This window comes from Dipodomys spectabilis, unplaced genomic scaffold (assembly GCF_019054845.1).
Source record: "Dipodomys spectabilis isolate Male_0828 unplaced genomic scaffold, ASM1905484v1 ptg000229l, whole genome shotgun sequence".
In the NCBI taxonomy this organism is placed as follows: Eukaryota; Metazoa; Chordata; class Mammalia; order Rodentia; family Heteromyidae; genus Dipodomys; species Dipodomys spectabilis.
In genome coordinates, this window is record NW_024870906.1 from 2,505,336 (window position 1) to 2,525,048 (window position 19,713).

The following is a 19,713-nucleotide window of genomic DNA, read 5'->3' on the forward strand; positions in this document are numbered from 1 at the left end:
AATCACAGCTAACCAGGGCTTTTCTACTCACATCCACCCCTCCTGAGGGCTCATGCATGTATAGAAGAACTCAGGATGCCCACGAACCACAGAAAGACATCATGGGTGCACAGTACATGTGATCACATACAGGCAAAAAAAATTGGGGATATTACAGAGAACACTGGTCAAATGAAACTGAACCTGCTGTAAATTAGATTCAATTCTGCCTCAATTCTAATTCAACAGATTATATCTCCCTATCCCAACCACGCCACCCAGCTCCAACCCCAGTCGTTCATTTATTAAAAAAAAAAAAAGGAATACATTTCAAAGGCACTTAGGAGAGATTTTCACAATCTCTCTCTAATTTAACCAATACAAAATGATCATTTAATTATATGAGTATAGCTTTTTTTCACACATCCCTACTGACACACACACACACACACACACACACACACACACACACACACATAAAATATTGGCAGCAGGTACTTTTAATTTTCTGGAAAATATTTCTAAGAAGTCAAAAAGCTCCAGCTGAATAAGCGTGTCCTCCTATTGGCTAAACAGACCAGTTGAGGGATCTGATTGGTCCCTGATCCCCAGGACCGATAAGAACGGCTATAAAATCCCTGGGTGCAGCTCTTAGGCCCCCAGTTTGCAAAAAGCCAGAGAGGTTCAAGAAGCAGCGACTGCAGCTGAAGGAGGAGGAGGTGGAGGAGGGGGGGAGGAGGAGCAGCAGCAGCAGCAGCAAAGAAAAAAAAAATCCTCATCAAATCCCCACCTAAGAATTCAGCATATCCAGATCCACATCTTCACTCAAGCCCAGAGGGGGAAAGAGGAAAGGGGGGGGAGGAAAGGAAAAAAAAAAAAAAAAAAACCAACAACTTAGCGGAAACTTCTCAGAGAATGCTCCAAAACTCAGCAGTACTTCTGGTGCTGGTGATCGGCGTTTCTGCAAGCCATGAGGCAGAGCAGAATGACTCTGTGAGCCCCAGGAAATCCCGGGTGGCATCTCAGACCTCAGGTAAGCCAGCGCCAACCCAGGACCCATTTTCTCTTCTCCCCCCCCCCAATCCCACCCCACCCCACCCCCCAAAAAAGAGCTGCCCTCATTTACCTCTCACTTTTGCAACTGTGCCTGTGGTGGCTGATCTTGATAATAAATGTACTTCATGCCTGGTGGCAATAAACTGCCAGTGTAACCCAATAGCCTTAAGAAGTAGAGCTCCTTTGTTTAATGATTGCATGCGACTACCGAAGAAGCTGGGCGCTCGGCTGAGGGTATTTCATTGCATAAGCCCAGCCTGATTGCCTGAAATCTGGCACGTACCCTCTTGAGGGGGAGGGGGCATGGAAAGCCTTGAATGTTGGCATGCTTCAAAGCGCACTCCATACTTTCCAGAAGCCGGTCTTAAGGTGAGACACGGCTTGTCTCATGCCTCTCTCTCTCTCTCTCTCTCTCTCCCCCCCCCCTGAAAACCCTGTAACTTGACTTCTCTGCCTCAACCTGGAGAAGCTCTCTCTCTCTTCAGAACCCTAATGCTCAAATCTGACAAACCCAGGGTGGATTCAGAGCAAACCCTACAACATCCCACCCCCAGCACCACTGCCTTTCCTCCTCGGCGCTGAGCTCCATTCAAACACCCCCTGGGCAGCCCAGGATCCAGAGCCCCTAAGGAAAGTGGGGGAGAGAATATTTGTGAAATTAAGCAGCTATTTCTCCAAGGTGGTGGTCTTACTTTCGCCCTGACTCCCTGGAGCAGCTAATGAGCCTCTGAAGGGAGAAGGGCATTACGAAGCCCGCAGTGACACCGCTGTCCCTGGAGCCCTCTGCATGCCCCTTCCCAGCTCTGTCCTCTGCCCCCCCTCCCCACCTGTCAGCCAAGATAGCATCGCAGGTGTCAGGGCCCTGCTGGAGGACTCTCCTTGCTGGAGCTCAGGTCCCTGCCCAGAGGAGGGGCTCTACCCCACTTCCTTTTGTACTTTGTTGCTATAGAGATGCTGTGATTCACAATTCCAGCTTGCCTAAAACAATAGCAGCCCTAATGCATATTAAAACTGCTTAAAGCAAAGTTATAATTTGAAATCCGTGGAAATATATAATTAGGGAAATGACTTGTAACATCCCAGAGGCTGCGGGTGGTGGGAGGGGGTGGGGCTGCCTCGGAGAGCCTCGCTTGCTTTTGATCTCCCAGGAGAATCCTCCTGTACGAAGGCTACAGATCATTTCTTGCCGGAGCTGCCTGCCTGCCAGAACACTCCCCCACCCCACCCCTTTCTGTAGGAGAGAATTTACTTTTATGGGAAATTTTATCCCCAATGTAAAAAGCCTCATGCAAGTTCTTTGCAGGGTTCACCCCCCCCCTCCACGCTCTTGCAAAGGGGGTGCCTTGGCCTTGTTCTTGCACACCTGCTTCTTTTCTCTTTGTAAAAATAAAAGGTTTGTACTAGGAGAGATGATCCACACCTCTAAACACCTCTAAAGACTATCTTGTCAAGGGGTTTGGGGGTGGGGGGAGGCATAGAACAGATTTCTTTCTGCCAAAGCAAGGGTAAGTGAAAAGCCCCAAATTGGAGTCTCCCTTCAAGTAGACTCCTGGCCAATTCCCCTCTGACATTTGGATTTGAATCCTATGACTTTTATTCCAGTGTGGGTTTTTTTTTAAATAGCCAGCTAGATTCTCTAGTCTTCTAGAGAGCAGTCAGGAAGCATTGCCTGGATTCCAACCATCAATATGTAGGTAGTCACGAGACCTAGAGAATGAGTCTCAGAAGGAGAACTCATCCCAGCTTCCTGGCTGCTGGCTCTTAGAAGCAACAGGGATGGTCCACCCTCCTCGCTCACCTCTAATCCTCCAGATGGGCCTATCCAGTGGCCCTCACCTCAGCACTGACTTCTGAGATCAGCTCCCATCCCCTGCCTTTCAACGTGGCCTCTGTTCTCATAGGACCGACCCCCTTGGTTTGACCCAGACTGGATGTGCTTGTCTCTTCCAGCTGAAGTGGTTCGCTGCCTCAACAGTGCCCTGCAGGTTGGCTGCGGGGCGTTTGCCTGCCTGGAAAACTCCACCTGTGACACCGATGGAATGTTTGACATCTGTAAATCCTTCTTATACAGCGCTGCCAAATTTGACACTCAGGTAATAAGGCCCATGACCTCTGTCCCCACTGGCTGTGTGTCTTCAACAAGAGTACAGGATATTACTCTTAGGAACCGGTCTTGGAGAGAACCAGCCCTGTTTTCCAACCTCTTTCTCCAAATACCATCCCAGGGTGCATGCTCACACGCACGTGTGCGCACGCGCACATACACACACACACACACACACACACACACACACACACACACACCACGCTTTGGGCCAGGAAGTAGGTTCTGGATAAGATTCACCCCCATGTGTGACTGGAAGGAGGTGGCAAAGTCTGGGGGTCAGGAGGCTGAGGGGAAAAATCTTGATCTCTTCAAAAGGAAACAAACAATATAATAAAATAAATATTCTAACAAAGTAGTGCATGTTGTATGACTTAACATGCTAGGCTAGATAATCTGAAGGATTAAGGTCTCAATACCAAGAGTGTGAAAGTTGGGTTAGGACGATTTTTAAAGCTGCAGAGGGATTACTAATGGTGCCTCCTTTTTCTTTTAATTCTTTTTCATCTTCTTTCTGTACTGTTCAATTCTCAAGATAGTCAGGGAGAAAGGGTTTTGGTTTGGGCTTTTATGTTTTCCTTCTTAGCCATAGCATACATTCTTCTAATGGCAAGGACGTGTCAATGTAATACCAAAGCACGCCCCCGCCACCCCCCACCCCACCCCACCATAATACCAGCCCCATGTTGTCCACCCAACTGTTCTGTCAGGTCAAGCTAAAGCTTTCCCTCCTGTCTCCTCTCGATGGCAGGGAAAAGCATTTGTCAAAGAGAGTTTAAAATGCATTGCCAACGGGGTCACCGCCAAGGTCTTCGTCGCCATTCGGAGATGCTCTACTTTCCAGAGGATGATTGCCGAGGTGCAGGAAGAGTGCTACAGCAAGCTAAACATGTGCAGCATTGCCAAGCGGAACCCAGAAGCCATCACGGAAGTTGTCCAGCTGCCCAATCACTTCCCCAACAGGTACCAACTGGGCCCCCATCTTTGCAGTCCGGGGAGGGGGAGGGGGCGCTGGCTGGCAGAACAAGACCGGGAGGAGTGTTAAATTGCCACATTCACGCTCTTATTTTAGCCTGCAGTCTTCCCAGCTTTTGCAGGAAAAATATGCTTGTGATTGGTTGTGACAGTTGAAGCAGCTTGGATTTTTCCCCCCACTGTTACAGGAAAAGTCTTTCCATGCAGCTAGCAGAAAGCTTCATTTGCAGCAATCCCTGGGTGCAATTTCTTTGTCCACTTCTTGACATAAGCCCAAAGGAAATGGCAAAGCTTCTGGAAACCACCTTTTCAGGCATCAGATTTGTCTGAAATTATGAGTCTGCAAGCAGAGCAATTGGCCATATTTTTTTAAGTCCCTGGTCAAATGTCATAATGCAGATGATTATCGAATCTGCACACTTTTCCCATCAGTCCTAAGCCAGCCAGATATTTCACCAGATAACCTAGAACAGCCCATCTCACTTCCCTGAGAGCTGGATTGCCTCTGCATTTAAAAAAAAAAAAAGTGCAATGGCTAGCCAGGACCATTCTCACATTCCCTTCGAGGCCTTATGTCATCCCATCTCTCTAGTCTGAGATCACATCAATGGCTTCCCAGATCACATGCTCCCAGGTGACCCCAAGTCACTGAGCTCCTACTGTATCTAAGCACCAGGCCTTGCTGTGCCTCAGGTTCATGGTCTGTGCCAGCTGAGGAGTGGACTTCTGATGTCTGGAGGGCTGGCACTCTAATTCCAGGGTGGGTGTGGATGGATTAGGGGTAATAGAGGCCAGTTGTGGAATGCTCTAGGCCGAAAACTTCACTCTCACTCTTGAATTTCTATGATGAATATTTGCATATAATTCACCAAGATCAATGTTCTTCTGATTCCCTAGATTAATACCCTAGCCAGGGTTCTGCTACCTTTCTTCAGAGAGTAGTAACAGCCAAGTCCTGGGAGCTTGGAGGGGTGAGGGCAAGGGGGTGATTTAGTCATATAAGCACGTGCATGCAGGTAGAAGATCAGCTGCCCCTTCTGATAGGTTAAGACCCCCCAGCGTGTAACCTTTGTAAAACTTCTAATTCATCTTGACTACAGGTTAGGTCCCTTCAGAACTGCAAGTCGATTTATGGAACTCACTTGTGAAGGCCTCACTTGGAAGCTACTCTATCATAGGTTTTTAACCAGTTCTCTCAGCACAAGATAATCAGGCCGTTGAGTGGCGTGTCTCTTTGTATGGATCTTGGTTTTAAAATTCTCCTAGGAAGAGTCTTGTTGCATAGGGGCAGGGGTGGCAGGCTTAACTATTTGTCAGAGACTCCCTTCACCCTAAGGAAAAGAAACAAAAAACTCTTAGCCAGAAAACTAAGGACAAAGCCCATGCTTGTGCCGTAACAGGGAGGGATGTGTGGACAAAGACATTATCATATGTTGAGATCCTTAAAGGATCCTTAAGGATTATGTGACAAATATGATTCATAATAAGGCCTTCAAGCAATTTCAAGACACTTCTGATCTCTCTCATTTCAGCTGAAATAGTACTCTCCCTTAGGAAGGGAGAGGTGCTGTAGAAGAGAAGATGCAGATTTTGAACTGGGGACCCCCATTTACCTAAAAGGACCGGTCAAGAGAATGCTTTACCAGATCATTATTCCTTTCCACAGGTGCCTTACTTACAGCACCTTCTAAAAATGGTCACAAAGAAGTCTGCCTGTCTCCCTTTTTTATCTTGATTACTTATTTGATCTTAATAGGAAAGGTCAGCAAGGGGGAAGTCGCAAACTCTTGAACCACGGACTCTCTCATGCAAGGCTTACCTTTTTCCAAGTATTTCACTTCAGTTGGCTAATATTATTCCTGCTCGGGACTGTAGAGATTTCCGGTTCCAGGCTGGGCTTGACTCGCTCTATTTAAGCTCCTCACCCGCCTGAAACATCCTGCTTTCCCAGCCTCTGTCCCACCATAGACACATGCAAACTGGCTGCCAGTTGGCACAGAATCGCAAAAGGAAGTAGTTACAGGTTCATTCCACCTTCCTGTGACTTATCCAGCATGAGATTTGGAGCTGGGAGAATCCAAGACTCTGTGACTAGACCAGGACACAGAACTAGGGTGGGGGGAGGGGGAGGAGGAGGAAGGTTTCCATGACAGAGGTGCACCCAGAAGAGAAAAGGGAACTGAAATATTCCCCAAGCTGACTGTGCCAACTGATCCTTCTATGCCAGGGCAGGGGGTGGGGGGGTGGAAACGGTCAAACAGGCAGGACCATGCAAGGCTTGGGAACCAATTACACCAACCCAGACCCAGAGTGGGAAAACTGGCAAAGCGTCCAATTCTCTGGGGCATGGATAGGGAACAGGAAACAGAAGAATAATATTGATCAAGGGAAACAAAGGACTATTTATAAACCCTCACACAGAACGTTCCTAGGCAGTATGTGTGTATTTGGGGAAGCATGGCTGAAAGAGTAGCTATGGAGAATATCTGATCTTATTCTCTACCAAGAGGGGGGGAATAAAATAAAAGGCAGGAACAGACTTTTCCAATTGGGAAGAAAGTATGCTTTAATAGGTCCTTCTATGCTGAGAGGTCAGAACACTTAGCCCACCAAATCCTTGAAGTACCACCCTCCACCCACCATCAGTGCTAGAAAAATGAAGAAGAGAATCTTAACTAGCCCTAACTTCCCTGGGAAAGGAAGGGGCTTGCTCTAGGCTGTACTCTTTTTACTTAAAGTAAGAATAAAAGTGTAGACTGGAAACATAGACTGCCACTGCCCAGGGCTGATGGCCTCACTTTCCTGAGCAAGGAATGGAGGAGGCTCAGAGAGAGAAGGGACTTGTTGAAGGTCACACAGCTTGTAAGTAACAGAGCTGGTCCCAGAATTATCATGGCTTTGAGCCAAGCTATTTTGATTTCTACTTCAAAAAATGGCAACCGTTAAAAAAAATCCTGCAAGAAATATTCACAAACCAAAAATAGAATATCAAGCATAATTGAATATATATATATATATATATACACATCATGATGTATACAAATTAATTTTACACTCACTTTCTTCAAAGAAAAATAGGCATGTTTTCCCATATCTATACTCATAACAAGAACATTACTAAGGCAGTTTTTGCTGGATGTTCAACATATTAAATAACCTAAGTCTCTGGGTGACCTGTATAGGAAAGATCTCATTGGCCAATGTACTCCAGAAGTGAATGTCACGTTCCAGCCTTAAGGGAGATGGGAGGGTTAGCTATCTGACATCAAGATAGCCTGACATATGCTTAGTCTGAGGAGCCATGCATTTTTTCCACTTTAAGAAGCTGAGTTTATAGGGTTCCAAAAAGGAAGCAGTAAGGAAGGGATACATTTGGAGTTCGACCACCGAAGGCAGTCCGGCTGGTGAGGGTCACTGCCAAGAAACGCTGAGCTCGGGCAGGAATCATCAAGGAATGACACAGTAAAGGCAGAGATGGGTAAATGACAGAGGGGACACAAAGGACCAGACGAGCCTAAAGCTATAAGGCCAGGCAGAAAAGTGTGGTTTCCTTAAGGGGATTAAACCTCTTCATCCAGACACATAGCCCTGATTCTTTCTAAGAAGAATTTTCCATTCTTTCTGCTTCTTTCTAAGAAAAGATGACACTTTTCCCATCTTGTGTGGGTGCTCATCTGGCGTGAGTGGTTCTTTCAAAGTGGAAGGGTTAACTTCTAAATTCTGAAGTCCTTGCTAGACCTCATCCTCGAGGAACTAATTACCCTCTGAAATAGACATAGTCATCCAAGGGATCCAGGTCCTGGCAGAGCCCAGGGGTTACGGGATGCCTCGACATCCAAGTGTACTTAAACGTCTGAAACTGTTGGTACCAAGTTGTTTATTCTAAATTGTTCCAACTCCAGCTCTCTCCCCATTTCTCCATCCAAGTAAGCTCTGCTTGGCTCATGAGCTTTATCATTCCAAAGGGTTGGAAAATCGTCCTCTGTGCCAGAGAATCCCAGCTTTGCTCACAGCTGGACTTAATTGTCCGGGGGGGGGGGGGGGGGAGGGGCAGGGAGAGGCAGGGGGGTTGGTAACAGCCAGGACTGTGGATGACCCAGCCACTACTCTTCATTCTCTCCCACACAGAAGGGCAAACGCTTTGCTTAATTATCCATGTTCCACTCTATTTACTGTCCTTCTTTGAAAGGACCTCTCTGGGGGTTAAGTTATTCTGGAAAGATGTTTGATCCTGTACTCTGGGAGGTGAGTTAAAAATAAACAGGTTTCTTTTCATGGAAGACCCCCGGGGCCCCAGAGATCCTTAGGCTCCTCTAAGGAAAGGGTTTCTTCGCATCAGTACAGCAGGTCATCATCCTCAGGAGAGTCTCCTATCAATGAAATGCAGGGCTAATGCATTCTGCTAACTAACTGTCACCTCAAAATGGAGCACAGGCATCCCAACTCGAATTGGAAAATACCTGAGCTGTCTCCCAGGGGACAGCACAAAGTCATTCTTACATTCTAAATGTTAAGACAATTTAATCCTTTCTGAGCCATAACACTTAGCTTCATCATTTGGGGGAGTTGTAAAGAATTTGCTCCACTGATGAAGAGAATGTATACTAAATACAAGGGTTTTTTTTCTCTTTTTCAAAAGTATGCCAGACCTAGAGCTACAACTTGTATTAAGAAAATCATGATTTACTGCAAGGAATTATAGGGCTTTTTGTTTTAAGTTCTATTTCCTTAATAGCCACAAGTAAATTTGCAAATCTCCACTAAGCAGGCAGGATAGCCTGATGAAACTTAGTCATGTCTGAGATAGAAGAAATGAGGACATAATCCTGCCTTTAATGAATGTCCAGATTAGTCATGAAAACAACCTAATCATGGAAGCATCCAAAACGGTCTCTGAGATGGTAACCTAATATCTGTAAAATATTCAAAAAAGCCAGGCATGAGTGGCTCACTGTAATCCTAGGTACTCAGGAAGCTGATTGTGGTTCAAAACTAGCCCTGACAGCAAAGTCTACAAGACTCTTATCTCCAATTCATCACTATGGCTCAAGTGGTAGAGCACTTGCCTTGAGCTGAATTGCTGAAGGACAGCACCCAGTCCAGAGTTCAAGCCCCACAACCAAAAAAAAAAAAAAAAAATCCAAAAAAAGGAAGAGGCCAATAAAATCCAGCACAATGAGAGATGTTTTCATGGAGTTACAGAGGCATGGATCCTTAAGGACCATTCATCTTCCCTTTTAAATATCCTCACTACCTCGTGTTCTGACTTTAGTGGCATTTTGGAGGAAACATGAAAAACACTTCCTGTACTAGCCTTTATTAAGACTGGCTGACTATGAGACAAAGTATATTTTGTAGAACAAAAATGTAAGGGCCACTGAAGACAGGGGGCTTAGGTAGAAGTTTAGTCAAAATCAGCACTAATGTGCTCATGTGGCTGAACACCTATACCACCAAGAAAAAGGAAAATGACAACTCCATAGCCAAACAACTATAAGTCCAGATTCGCTCGCTACCAGCATAAGCATTGGCTGCTGGAGTCACCTGATTGTATTTGTTGTATTTGATGAAATCCCACTTCTGCCATTAACTCAGTGTCACTTCAGCCATCCCACCTTAATTTCTTCTCCATTAAAAAAAAAAAAGAGGCTGCTACAGCATCTCTGGGGTCCCATGTAGTGCTAAAATTCTACAGTGCTCAAACATGCCACATCCCAGTCAGCCTTCTGCGCAAAGTGGCATCTAAACCTAGTGAACTAGAACACGAAGGTGGAGTTGTCTTGCATGATGACATAAACCCAGGGAGCACAGCGCTCAGACTCAAAAGATACTGTGTAAGTTAGGAATGCAAATGCCACTGCCGCTGATGAAGTACTGGCCATCTGCAGGGTTGGGCAGCTGGAGTGGTATGGGCTGGCGTCCTGGGCCAAGCCAGGGTCTTACAAATGACTATCACCATGCATTCCCTTTCCTCATGCAGATACTACAACAGACTTATCCGAAGCCTTCTGGAATGCGATGAAGATACGGTCAGCACCATCAGAGACAGCCTGATGGAGAAAATCGGGCCCAACATGGCAAGCCTCTTCCACATCCTGCAGACGGACCACTGTGGGCAAACACACCCGCGTGCTGACTTCAACAGGAGGCGCACCAACGAGCCCCAGAAGCTGAAGGTCCTCCTCAGGAATCTCCGAGGTGAGGGGGACGCTCCCTCCCACATCAAACGCACCTCCCACGAGAGTGCATAACCAGGGAGAGAGATTCAATCCATAACCTCACCAAACTAGTATCATTTTAGGGGTGTTGACACACCAATTTTGAGTGTACTGTGCCTGGTTTGGTTTTTTTTTTAAAGTAGTTCCTATTTTCTATCCCCCACCCCCCCCACACACTTAAAGAAAATTGCATGAAACTAGGCTTCTGTGATCATTTTCTCAAATTCTGCAATGGCAGCCATTCCACAAACAGAATCTGTGCGATCATTCTGCCTCTCCTCTGGAGAACGTAACCTTCTTTTATCTTCTTCCTCCATGATATCTCTTCCCAGCTCCTCTCTAACCACCCTCAAACACAGAACATTCAAGTAACTGCCTGGTTGGTCATTGTACTTTGAAGATGTGGAGCCCTTTAGAACGGTTGCCCCATAGAGTTAGCTGATACAAAACCATTTTATTTAAATGCATGTCTTCAATGCTCATAAAGATGTTAAGTGGAATTCGTGTTATGAATCTGTGCTGGCCATGGACGAATATGAATATCATGTTTGAATTCTTGATCTCTAATGAGCTAGTAGTGTCTTATGGTCTCGATCCTCCGATGTCTAGTTTCCTTTCTGACACATTTACCAAATTGCTCAAGCCTGGCTCTCCAACCAGACTTTGGGCCTGCAACTTCTTGCATCGAATGAAACACAAAATCTAACATCTTTATGTACTGTAACTGCTCAGAGCTTTAAAAGTATCTTTAACAATTGTCTTAAAAAAAAACCAGAGAATCTTAAGGTCTAACTGTGGAATATAAATAGCTGAAAACTAATGTACTGTACATAAATTCCAGAGGACTCTGCTTAAACAAAGCAGTATATAATAACTTTATTGCATATAGATTTAGTTTTGTAACTTAGCTTTATTTTTTTTCCTGGGAATGGAATAACTATCTCACTTCCAGATATCCACATAAATGCTCCTTGTGGCCTTTTTTATAACTAAGGGGGTAGAAATAGTTTTGACTCAACATCAGAACTTTTAAGATGGGCCTATATATGAGATAGGAAAAACAAACTGGTTTATCTGAAGGACCTTAGGTAAGATGTTAGTCTCCCAGCCCACCTCCACCCAGAGGCTACACTTGACTTAGACCTATCCTGAAACAGCTCTGTCACATCCAACTGGGAATTACAGCAATTGAAGAACACCCCTTTGGGCTTGGACCGCTGACAATGCTAAGGCCTACTATACCCTCGGAAGGTGGCAGTTCTTAACACCCCACCTTCCATCAGTGCCTGGCACTCTGGCAGATGTGTGAGATTTTTCCACTGAGTCAATCGGGAATGAGTCAATCAGCCTTTGAGTCTTTAGTCCGGGGGACTTGGGGCTGAGGGAGTATAAATAACCCTGGGCTGTCCAGCCTTAATAAACTCCTCTTACATTTTTGTCCTATAGCATGCTGCCCACTAAAGTAGTCCTGGCAGCTGGACCATCTCTTGTAGGATCTTAAAATTAAGAAAAAGGAAAAGAAAAGGAAAGAAAAAAGGAAAGGAAAGAGAAAGGAGGAAAAGAAAACGAGCTGGTGGTTTGATCATTTCTGCCGTGATGTTTACAAGATGGCAGGCACTAAAGCCAAACGATTAACCTATCTATGAACAACGGTAGTTTCTCAGGGTCACTGTCCTTGAACCCAATAACCCCTTACAAGTGTCACTGCCCACCAAAGGTCAATGCTGAGAGAGGAGGAGGGAGGAGGGGTAGTTCTGCAGGGACCACTCCAAGCTCACTTGGGTAGAAACTATTGGTGCTTGACTCTCACTAGGCTAAACTTCAGAGTTAACCAAATCGATTGATAAGGGACCCTGGTGGGAGGAAGAAGGAGGGTACCTCTCCAGAAAGAAAGAAAGAAAGAAAACAGAAAAGAAAAGCAATACAACTTTACCATAAAGCCTTTAAAACCAGTAATGTGCTGCTGAAGGACCAAGCATAAGAGCAGCAGATCCAACAGCAGCCGCAGCAGCACAAACATGGCTGCCTTCGTCCCCACACCGCCTCTAAGCGTGCTGACATCAGATTGTTAAGGGCATTTTTATACTCAGAACTGTCCCATCCCCAGGTCCCAAACAAATGGACACTGCCTTAGCCTCTTGGAAATCAGGTAGAGCATATTCTAAGTTAGACTCTCTTCTTTCTCCTCCCCACCCCCCAAAACGCCCCTCCCCAGGCAAGGCTGAGTTCTCTGAACCAGAAAAGCTAATCAAGTGTGTGTGTTGTTGTTGTCCATTTTGCAAACCCCACTAAGCCAGGACCCCAGAGTGATAAGTAGTTCACGAGAGTTTCTAGCAAAATTCCCTCTTATTTCAACCAGTCGATTCTCTCTCCCTCATTCCCCACTCCCCCACTTTCTGCAATGACCTCTTCAAATGGTCATGATCCCCTTTCTCCCCACAGTAGCTGCAATAAGTATATCGTATATCGACACATACAGAAAGAAGCAGTTCTCACAATGTTGCTAATTGTTTTGTTTTGGTTTTTGGTTTTTTTGCTTCTCTTCTTCTTCTCACCCCAGTCCCTCCAACTCCTCCTTAAGCTCCCAAAGCTTCTTGTTGTGTTTACTACCGAGTGATGGCGGGGAGGGGGAGAGGGGACTAACCTAGACCAGTTTTGTCTGATTTCTCTATCGTGATTTGGTTGCACTTTAGACATTTTTGTGCCATTATATTTGCATTATGTATTTATAATTTAAATGATATTTAGGGTTTTTTTTGGCTGAGTACTGGAATAAACAGTGAGCATATCTGGTATATGTCATTATTTATTGTTAAATTACATTTTTAAGCTCCGTGTGCATATAAAGGTTATGAAACATATCATGGTAATGACAGATGCAAGTTATTTTATTTGCTTATTTTTATAATTAAAGATGCCATAGCATAATATGAAGCCTTTGGTGAATTCCTTCTAAGATAATAATAATAAAATGTTACGTTTTATTGGGTTTTCCCCCTACGTCTTTCATTGTTATTCTTCGGAAGCTTCTTGAATGAGAATCTCTTTAATTTTTTTAATTATCTTTAAGGAAGTGTAAAAAGGGTCATAGTTCAGCATGTCAGTCTGTGAATACAGTGCATCTTGATCAGTGTCACCTCTGAATAGGAAGTCACTGGTTGATTGATTTTCTTCCAAGTCACTAATTGTCAATTTGAAAATGAATATGGTTTAAATCAATGTGTTCCAATTTTCTTTCTACCCATTCACTGCTTTCCATTACCCTCGTGATAAAACTGACACCCAAACTCCTTCCAAGGCTGGGAAAAGCGTTACATTCTATAAACCATCCAACAATCCAACCCTAGAACCTCGCTTTCTCTCGGAGAAAGCATGGACAGGACCAAAGAATTCTGCAACTGTCTCCCTTCAAGGTTCTCACTAGCCGGAAGACCTCTCCTTTGACTGTTTGCCTAGACCAGCAATGGATGTGTCCCCTGCATACAAAGTGCAGCTAGACACCTTCAATAAATGATTTAGGAAGCCTTAGAAGGGTGGAGGGAAGATCATGGGATCATCATGATGGCCCAACTGCCCTGGGCTCAGAGCAGGAGGTAGAATTTCTCATATTGTTGAAATATCCTAAACTTTAAAAACATTTCGAATCAGTCTTTCCAAAGAGAGGTCGCAGAACTCATGGGATGGTTTGTAAGCTTGTGGAAGGATAGAAGATAAAAGGTTGGGTCCCCTCTCCTAGAGCCATCAGTATGGCTCCAAAAGCCAGTCCTTCTCAGAAGCACTGTGCCTGGGAATCTCATACAAATGACAGGTGCACCTGAGCAAGTCCCAGAGTCTGCATTTCTACCACACTCCCAGGCTTTGCCGCTGCTGGTGCTCCCGGGAGGATGCATTGAGCAGTACGGTGGAAGCTCTAGTGATGTGTCTGAATGCGGTCCTGAACCCCACAGCCCCCCCCCCCACAGCCATAGCAGGGGTACCGCTCAAGTGCAAGTCTCATCACCATTTCCCTTCCTCACCTTACTCCCCAACTGCTTCAAAGACCCCCCTAAAATATCGATCATATATTGCAGCATGCACTCAGGATTCTCTTGGTGTTAGCTTCGCATTGTTTCCCCAAAGACACTGTAAGACTTTCTACCTCATTCCTTTATATATTATCACCACAGATATCATTCCTTTTCATCCACCAAAGCTCCTATCACCACTTAGACTTTCCCAGTATAGCCAGACATGTAGCCGATTTGCACTGCATCCCGCTTTCAAAGATGACTATTTGGCCTTAGTCATCCTTGTATTCCTGATGCTCACCCAAAGCCAGCATGAACTAAGCTTTTGAGGAAGGAGAGAGGGAAGAAGGAGGGGAGAAGGAAGGGAAGAAGGGAGAGAAAGGGGGAGGAAGCAAAAAAGGAATAGAGAGAGGAAGGTAGAGAAGGGAGGAAAGAAGGGAAAGAGAGAAGAAGGGAAAGCTAGAGAAGAAGAGGAAGAAAAGCAGGAAAGAAGCAAAGGAAGGAAGGAAGGAAGGAAGGAAGGAAGGAAGGAAGGAAGGAAGGAAGGAAGGAAGGAAGGAAGGAAGGAGGAAAGGAGGGAGGGAGGGAAGGAGGGAGGGAGGGAAGGAGGGAGGAAAGGAAGGGTATTTACTAAGTCTGTGCACAAACTCATAGTAGAGAGCTGGGACACAGAGAGAAGAAGACTACCTTGCCCATCAAGCAACATCAGGTTTCCTGTATCCCTTACTGATTTTTGTCAGCTAGTGGTTCTCCTCATGCTCATCCTGTGCTCAGGCTCTGCCGTGAACCGCATCACCCACGGCCCTTAGATTGGAAGAACTTGGGGAGCAAGAATACTGCCCAGGCTCACATACCACTCTTCTAAAGCATCTTAAGAGCCATGCACATCACTGCATTCTGCAGATAACTAACGGATGCCCAGTTCTCAAATAAAAATCAGCTGGGCGTAGATATGCTCCCCTGCAGTCCTGAAACCAATTCCCATGATGGCCTGCTCGCTTGGCATTTCTTGGGATTCTTGGCAGCGCAATCACTCCAGACCACTCCCTCCCTCAACACTGGCCGAGGCTCCTCCCCATCACTGTCCATCAGGGAGAAGGCTAGGATTAATCATTTGGAAACTCTACGTCCCATAAATGCCTCCGGGCCTTACATCCTGGTCACTCAAAGTCACCACTCAAAATGGCAGCCTCTCCAATCATCTAGCTCCCAGCCAGCTGCCTGTTGCTTCCTGTTCCTCCTCTCTCTTGCTGTTCTCCTCCTTCCAAAATCTACCCATTCTGGAGTAGATTTAGTAGTAGAATTAGTCTACTACTATGAGTAATGTACTTGCGTCCTGTGGCTATGCTGGCTTTTCACTCTGATTGGTCATTGTTCATGTCATGTAAGTTGCATTTGTTGACCATTACTTGCTTGAGAAATGGATGTCATTCTCACACCTTAAAGGCAAAGTCTCCCTTTCTCCCTCCAACTCGCTCTCTTCACAGCTCTTCTGCTCATTTCTTTGCACTGCTCAAATTCCTTAAACAATGTTCTCACCATGTGTTTTTATAAACAGTTCCCTTTAAAGCAGCAAACTCGCCTCACATTTGATTATCAGCTGTTCATATACACACCCGGTTCTTTTAACATTTAAATAAGACATGCCTAGTTCAAGAAAATTCCTAAATAACACAATTTGAAGTCAAAGCAATTCATACAATATGGAACGCCACTATCCAACTCCTACTGAAGGTCAGGCATCATATTAAAACAGTCTCAATAACTACTTATTCCTTTAAAATGATCATAGTTCTTGGCCTTCTTTTTAGTTTTCAGTGATCCAAAAATCAATTCCTGCTAGTTTACCAATCTTCTCTTCCCTTAATACAATAGTGAAGATGCTCTAAACGGGTGCACCAGGTGGGACGATTCATTTATTCCTGCCCTGGCCTCTTCCCCACTAAATCTACCTGTGCTGAAAAGCCAGAGTCAAACCACCTGCCTGCTCGCCAGGCTTCCTTATTCCGCTGGACAATGAACTATACAGCCATTCTAATGAACTCAAAGCAACGGGCCAGAAGAGAGGACAGTTGACGAGCCATCAGTGACACAAGCATGAAGGAGCTCCAAACCCAAGTCAGGTTGTTCTGATTGAGTGACACACTCAGTGAGCAGGGTCACTGGAGTCTTCATTCTCCAGTGAACTCTGGACTACAAGGTCATCGCACCTGGGAGGACTTCCCCTCCTTCCCCTCGCCTCCTCCATCCTTTAGGACTGCTCCATCTAGTGTGCTGACATAAAAGGGTGAACTCAGTGCTCAGGGGCTGCTCCAGGCTCCTCCAGCTGCAGCAGAGCCTGCTGTCCGCCCCCCCTCCACCCTAGCGCTCCTTCACCTGTCTTCCCAGCAAGATCTCACCATGCTGGCACATGTCGGAGCTCCAGGGCACTGGTGTGCCCAGTCCTCCATCCAAATCTCTCTTGAACCCTTTGACCCGTCTCTGCAAACCCTGCTGAATACCCAAAGGCCAATTCTTCTCATCTCCACAGCCCACTCCCTTGCCTGGTTTACTACCCCCTTCCCTGTTCTCCTTGGAAGAGGAACATGTTATGCAACTTAACTGGCTTTTCTGTAGCTTGTCCGAACAACGACAGCCCCAGTACACTCAGATAGTGGAAATGATCTCCCTGTAAAATAAATTCATGGGGCCACTTAACAGTAGCTGCAGGGGGCTGGCAGAGAGCCCACGTCTCCTGCTGCCAACATTGAGTTTCCCTTTATCTCTCCCTACGTGCCTCTTTTCATTTCAGGTGAACGCTCCTGGGCTTTTTGAAACAGGTGACTCTAGCCATGCTAATAAAGCCAGGCATGATAGTATCTCCTATGATTTCAGATGTCAAACACTGCAGAGAAGAGGGAGAAGGACTTTGAAATGACCACATCCTCTTAATAACATTCCGAAGGAGCGGCTGCTTATCTTGATTTTAATTTTTTCAGTCTCCTTTCATCTCTTCCTCTAAAAATACAGCTGAGAGAGAGAGATATCTCCCATGAAGAACTTATCAGAAAAATGAAAGACATTAGCAAGTGAGAGCACGGAGAGGTTGAGGGGTGGAGTCGGGACAGACCATGGATCTGATGGGTGGCCAGGCACAAACCGTAAGCACAGACTTGAACAAATTCAAATTTTAAAGTAATATAAGTAAAATACAGCCTGAAGTTCAGCACTATTTTCTCTAAGGTAACCTGGTCAAGTAAAATGTCTGTGGACAGAGACAGAGACAGACAGAGACAGAGACAGAGACAGAGAGAGAGAGAGAGACAGAGAGAGACAGAGAGCAAGACAGAGACAGAGACAGAGAGATAGAGACAGAGAGAGACAGAGAGACAGAGGGAGAGGAAGAGAGGGAGAGGGAGAGAGATCGTGAAGCTTACTTAAGAGATTAAATTGTTTTCAGTCTCCAAAACTGTTCTGATATAAATCAGGTCATTCTTACTTGGCCTTAAGCTTTGTGACTTTAAATCTCTATTGGCTAACATGGCAGTATTTGCCTTTATATGATTTCCACAGGGTATAATTCAGTAACTACCTGTTAGCTGTTGGATGTGCCTACAATTCTAGCTAGGTGTGCTATAGGCTCCACTTCCCATCCACTAACCATCAACCCAATTTCCCCTAACCAATCTTCTAAACAGAATTCTCTGCTGGAGGTTATGAGTTGAGTCTAGAAGCAATTTTGGTAAGGTATTTCTGACAGGTTGGATGGATATAGGTGGGTTAGGTAGAGTCTGACTCCGCTAAAGATGGTACTAAAGATTGCTGGACATCCATTCTCAGGGCCCCCAGTATTGGTACCTAGGCCATGACCCGTAGCATTTTCAATTACTAAAGAGAAAAGTTGGATGGAGAACAGAAGTTAAGAAGTCCAAACCAGGCTGGTGAGGTGGCTCAGACCTGTAATCCCAGTTATTTAGGAAGCAGAAATTCTTTTTTAAAAAGTCATAGTTCAAGGCCAGTCTAGACCAAAAAAATTAGTGAGGTTCTATCTCAAAGAATAAGCTTGGCAGTTGTGATACATGCCTAGAATCCCAGTTCTGTGGGAGGCATAAGGAGGAAGATCATGGTCCAAATCCAGCCCAGGCCAAAACAAAAAGCACAAGACCCAGCAAGGTTCAGAAGAAAAGTTCACAAGACCCCTTCTCAACCCATAGCTGGGCACTGTGATGCACACCTATCATTCCAAGTTATATGAGAGGCTGGGAATGGCTGGACTGTGGTGTCAAGCCAACCCAGGTAGAAAAGTCTACAAGAATGTCTCCATGCAAGAAGACGGACAACAGAGGCGTGAGCCTGTGATCCTAGCAACAATGGGAAGCCTAGTGAGGATCGAGTCTCCGGCTCATATCCAGGCATATCCTAAAAACAACCGGTGGAAAGCAGAGCTGAAAGAGAGGCTCACCCACCAGTCTGGCACAAGCCCAGGAAATGAGAGGCTCTGAGTTCAAACCCCTAGTAGTAACACACACAAAAAAAGCCTAGCATACCTTTGATTACAGAACTTAACAGTAACATTTAGAACAACATCAAACTTAACAGCAATACTTCACTGTCCTCTTTTTATGTTCATCAACACCATTCTCCTTGATCTTTCCTACTAATCTAATCTAAACCAGGGTGGCTCATGTAGCAACAGAAGACCTAAGATCAGCCAAACCCAACTGGGGCAGAAAAGACAGACAGACAGACAGACACACACACACACACACACACACACACAGAGCAGGGTGGGGGAGTCGGAAAGAGAAGGAAAAGAAAAAGAATAAGAATTTGAGAAGAAAGGAAAAGAGTGAAAGGTTAAGAGGGAGCAGGAAAGAGTTGAGAGAAAACCAGCAAGTTTTCAGCCTAGAGATGTCGATATTATTTCTGACCCTAGCAGATTTTTCTGAGACATTGGCCAAGCGCCTAAACCTCTCTGTATTTTCATTAATTCATGAGCAATATGTTGTGAAAATTAATGAGTGTATTTTTTAAAAATGAAACAAAACTGATGTGAAAGTCCTGTGTCTACCATAGAGATGTTATGAACACCAGGTGATCGAATTTAAAATACAGATGTGCAGGAGGAAACATACAGCGTTCAACTTACAAAGCAATCCCCAGTTATTATTTTTTTAAGCTTTTAAGCTGCAAACAGGGCATCCTATAAGCAGGTGAGTATGCTAAGTACTCAGTTTAAGATTTAAGAGTCAATAACTGTTGAAGGTCTATGATGTGCTAGGTGTTTGTTCTTGCTCCTACTACTCAGCATAGCCTATTTTAGGGACTTCTTCTCATTTCACAAAATAAGAAAAACAAATTCTAATTTAAAAAAAAAAGTAGACAGGGGACTGGG

At 45.1% G+C, this 19,713-nt stretch overlaps 1 protein-coding gene across 1 annotated transcript; it reads left to right on the forward strand.

The window, feature by feature from the left end:
• Positions 1–707: 707 nt before the first annotated feature.
• On the forward strand, positions 708–13,316 carry Stc1 (stanniocalcin 1). Its single transcript, XM_042697851.1, has 4 exons — positions 708–1,012; positions 2,986–3,128; positions 3,891–4,102; positions 10,095–13,316. The coding sequence occupies exons 1-4, from the start codon at positions 895–897 to the stop codon at positions 10,363–10,365; spliced, it is 744 nt and encodes a 247-aa protein (XP_042553785.1). The 5' UTR covers positions 708–894; the 3' UTR covers positions 10,366–13,316.
• The last annotated feature ends 6,397 nt before the right edge of the window (positions 13,317–19,713 follow it).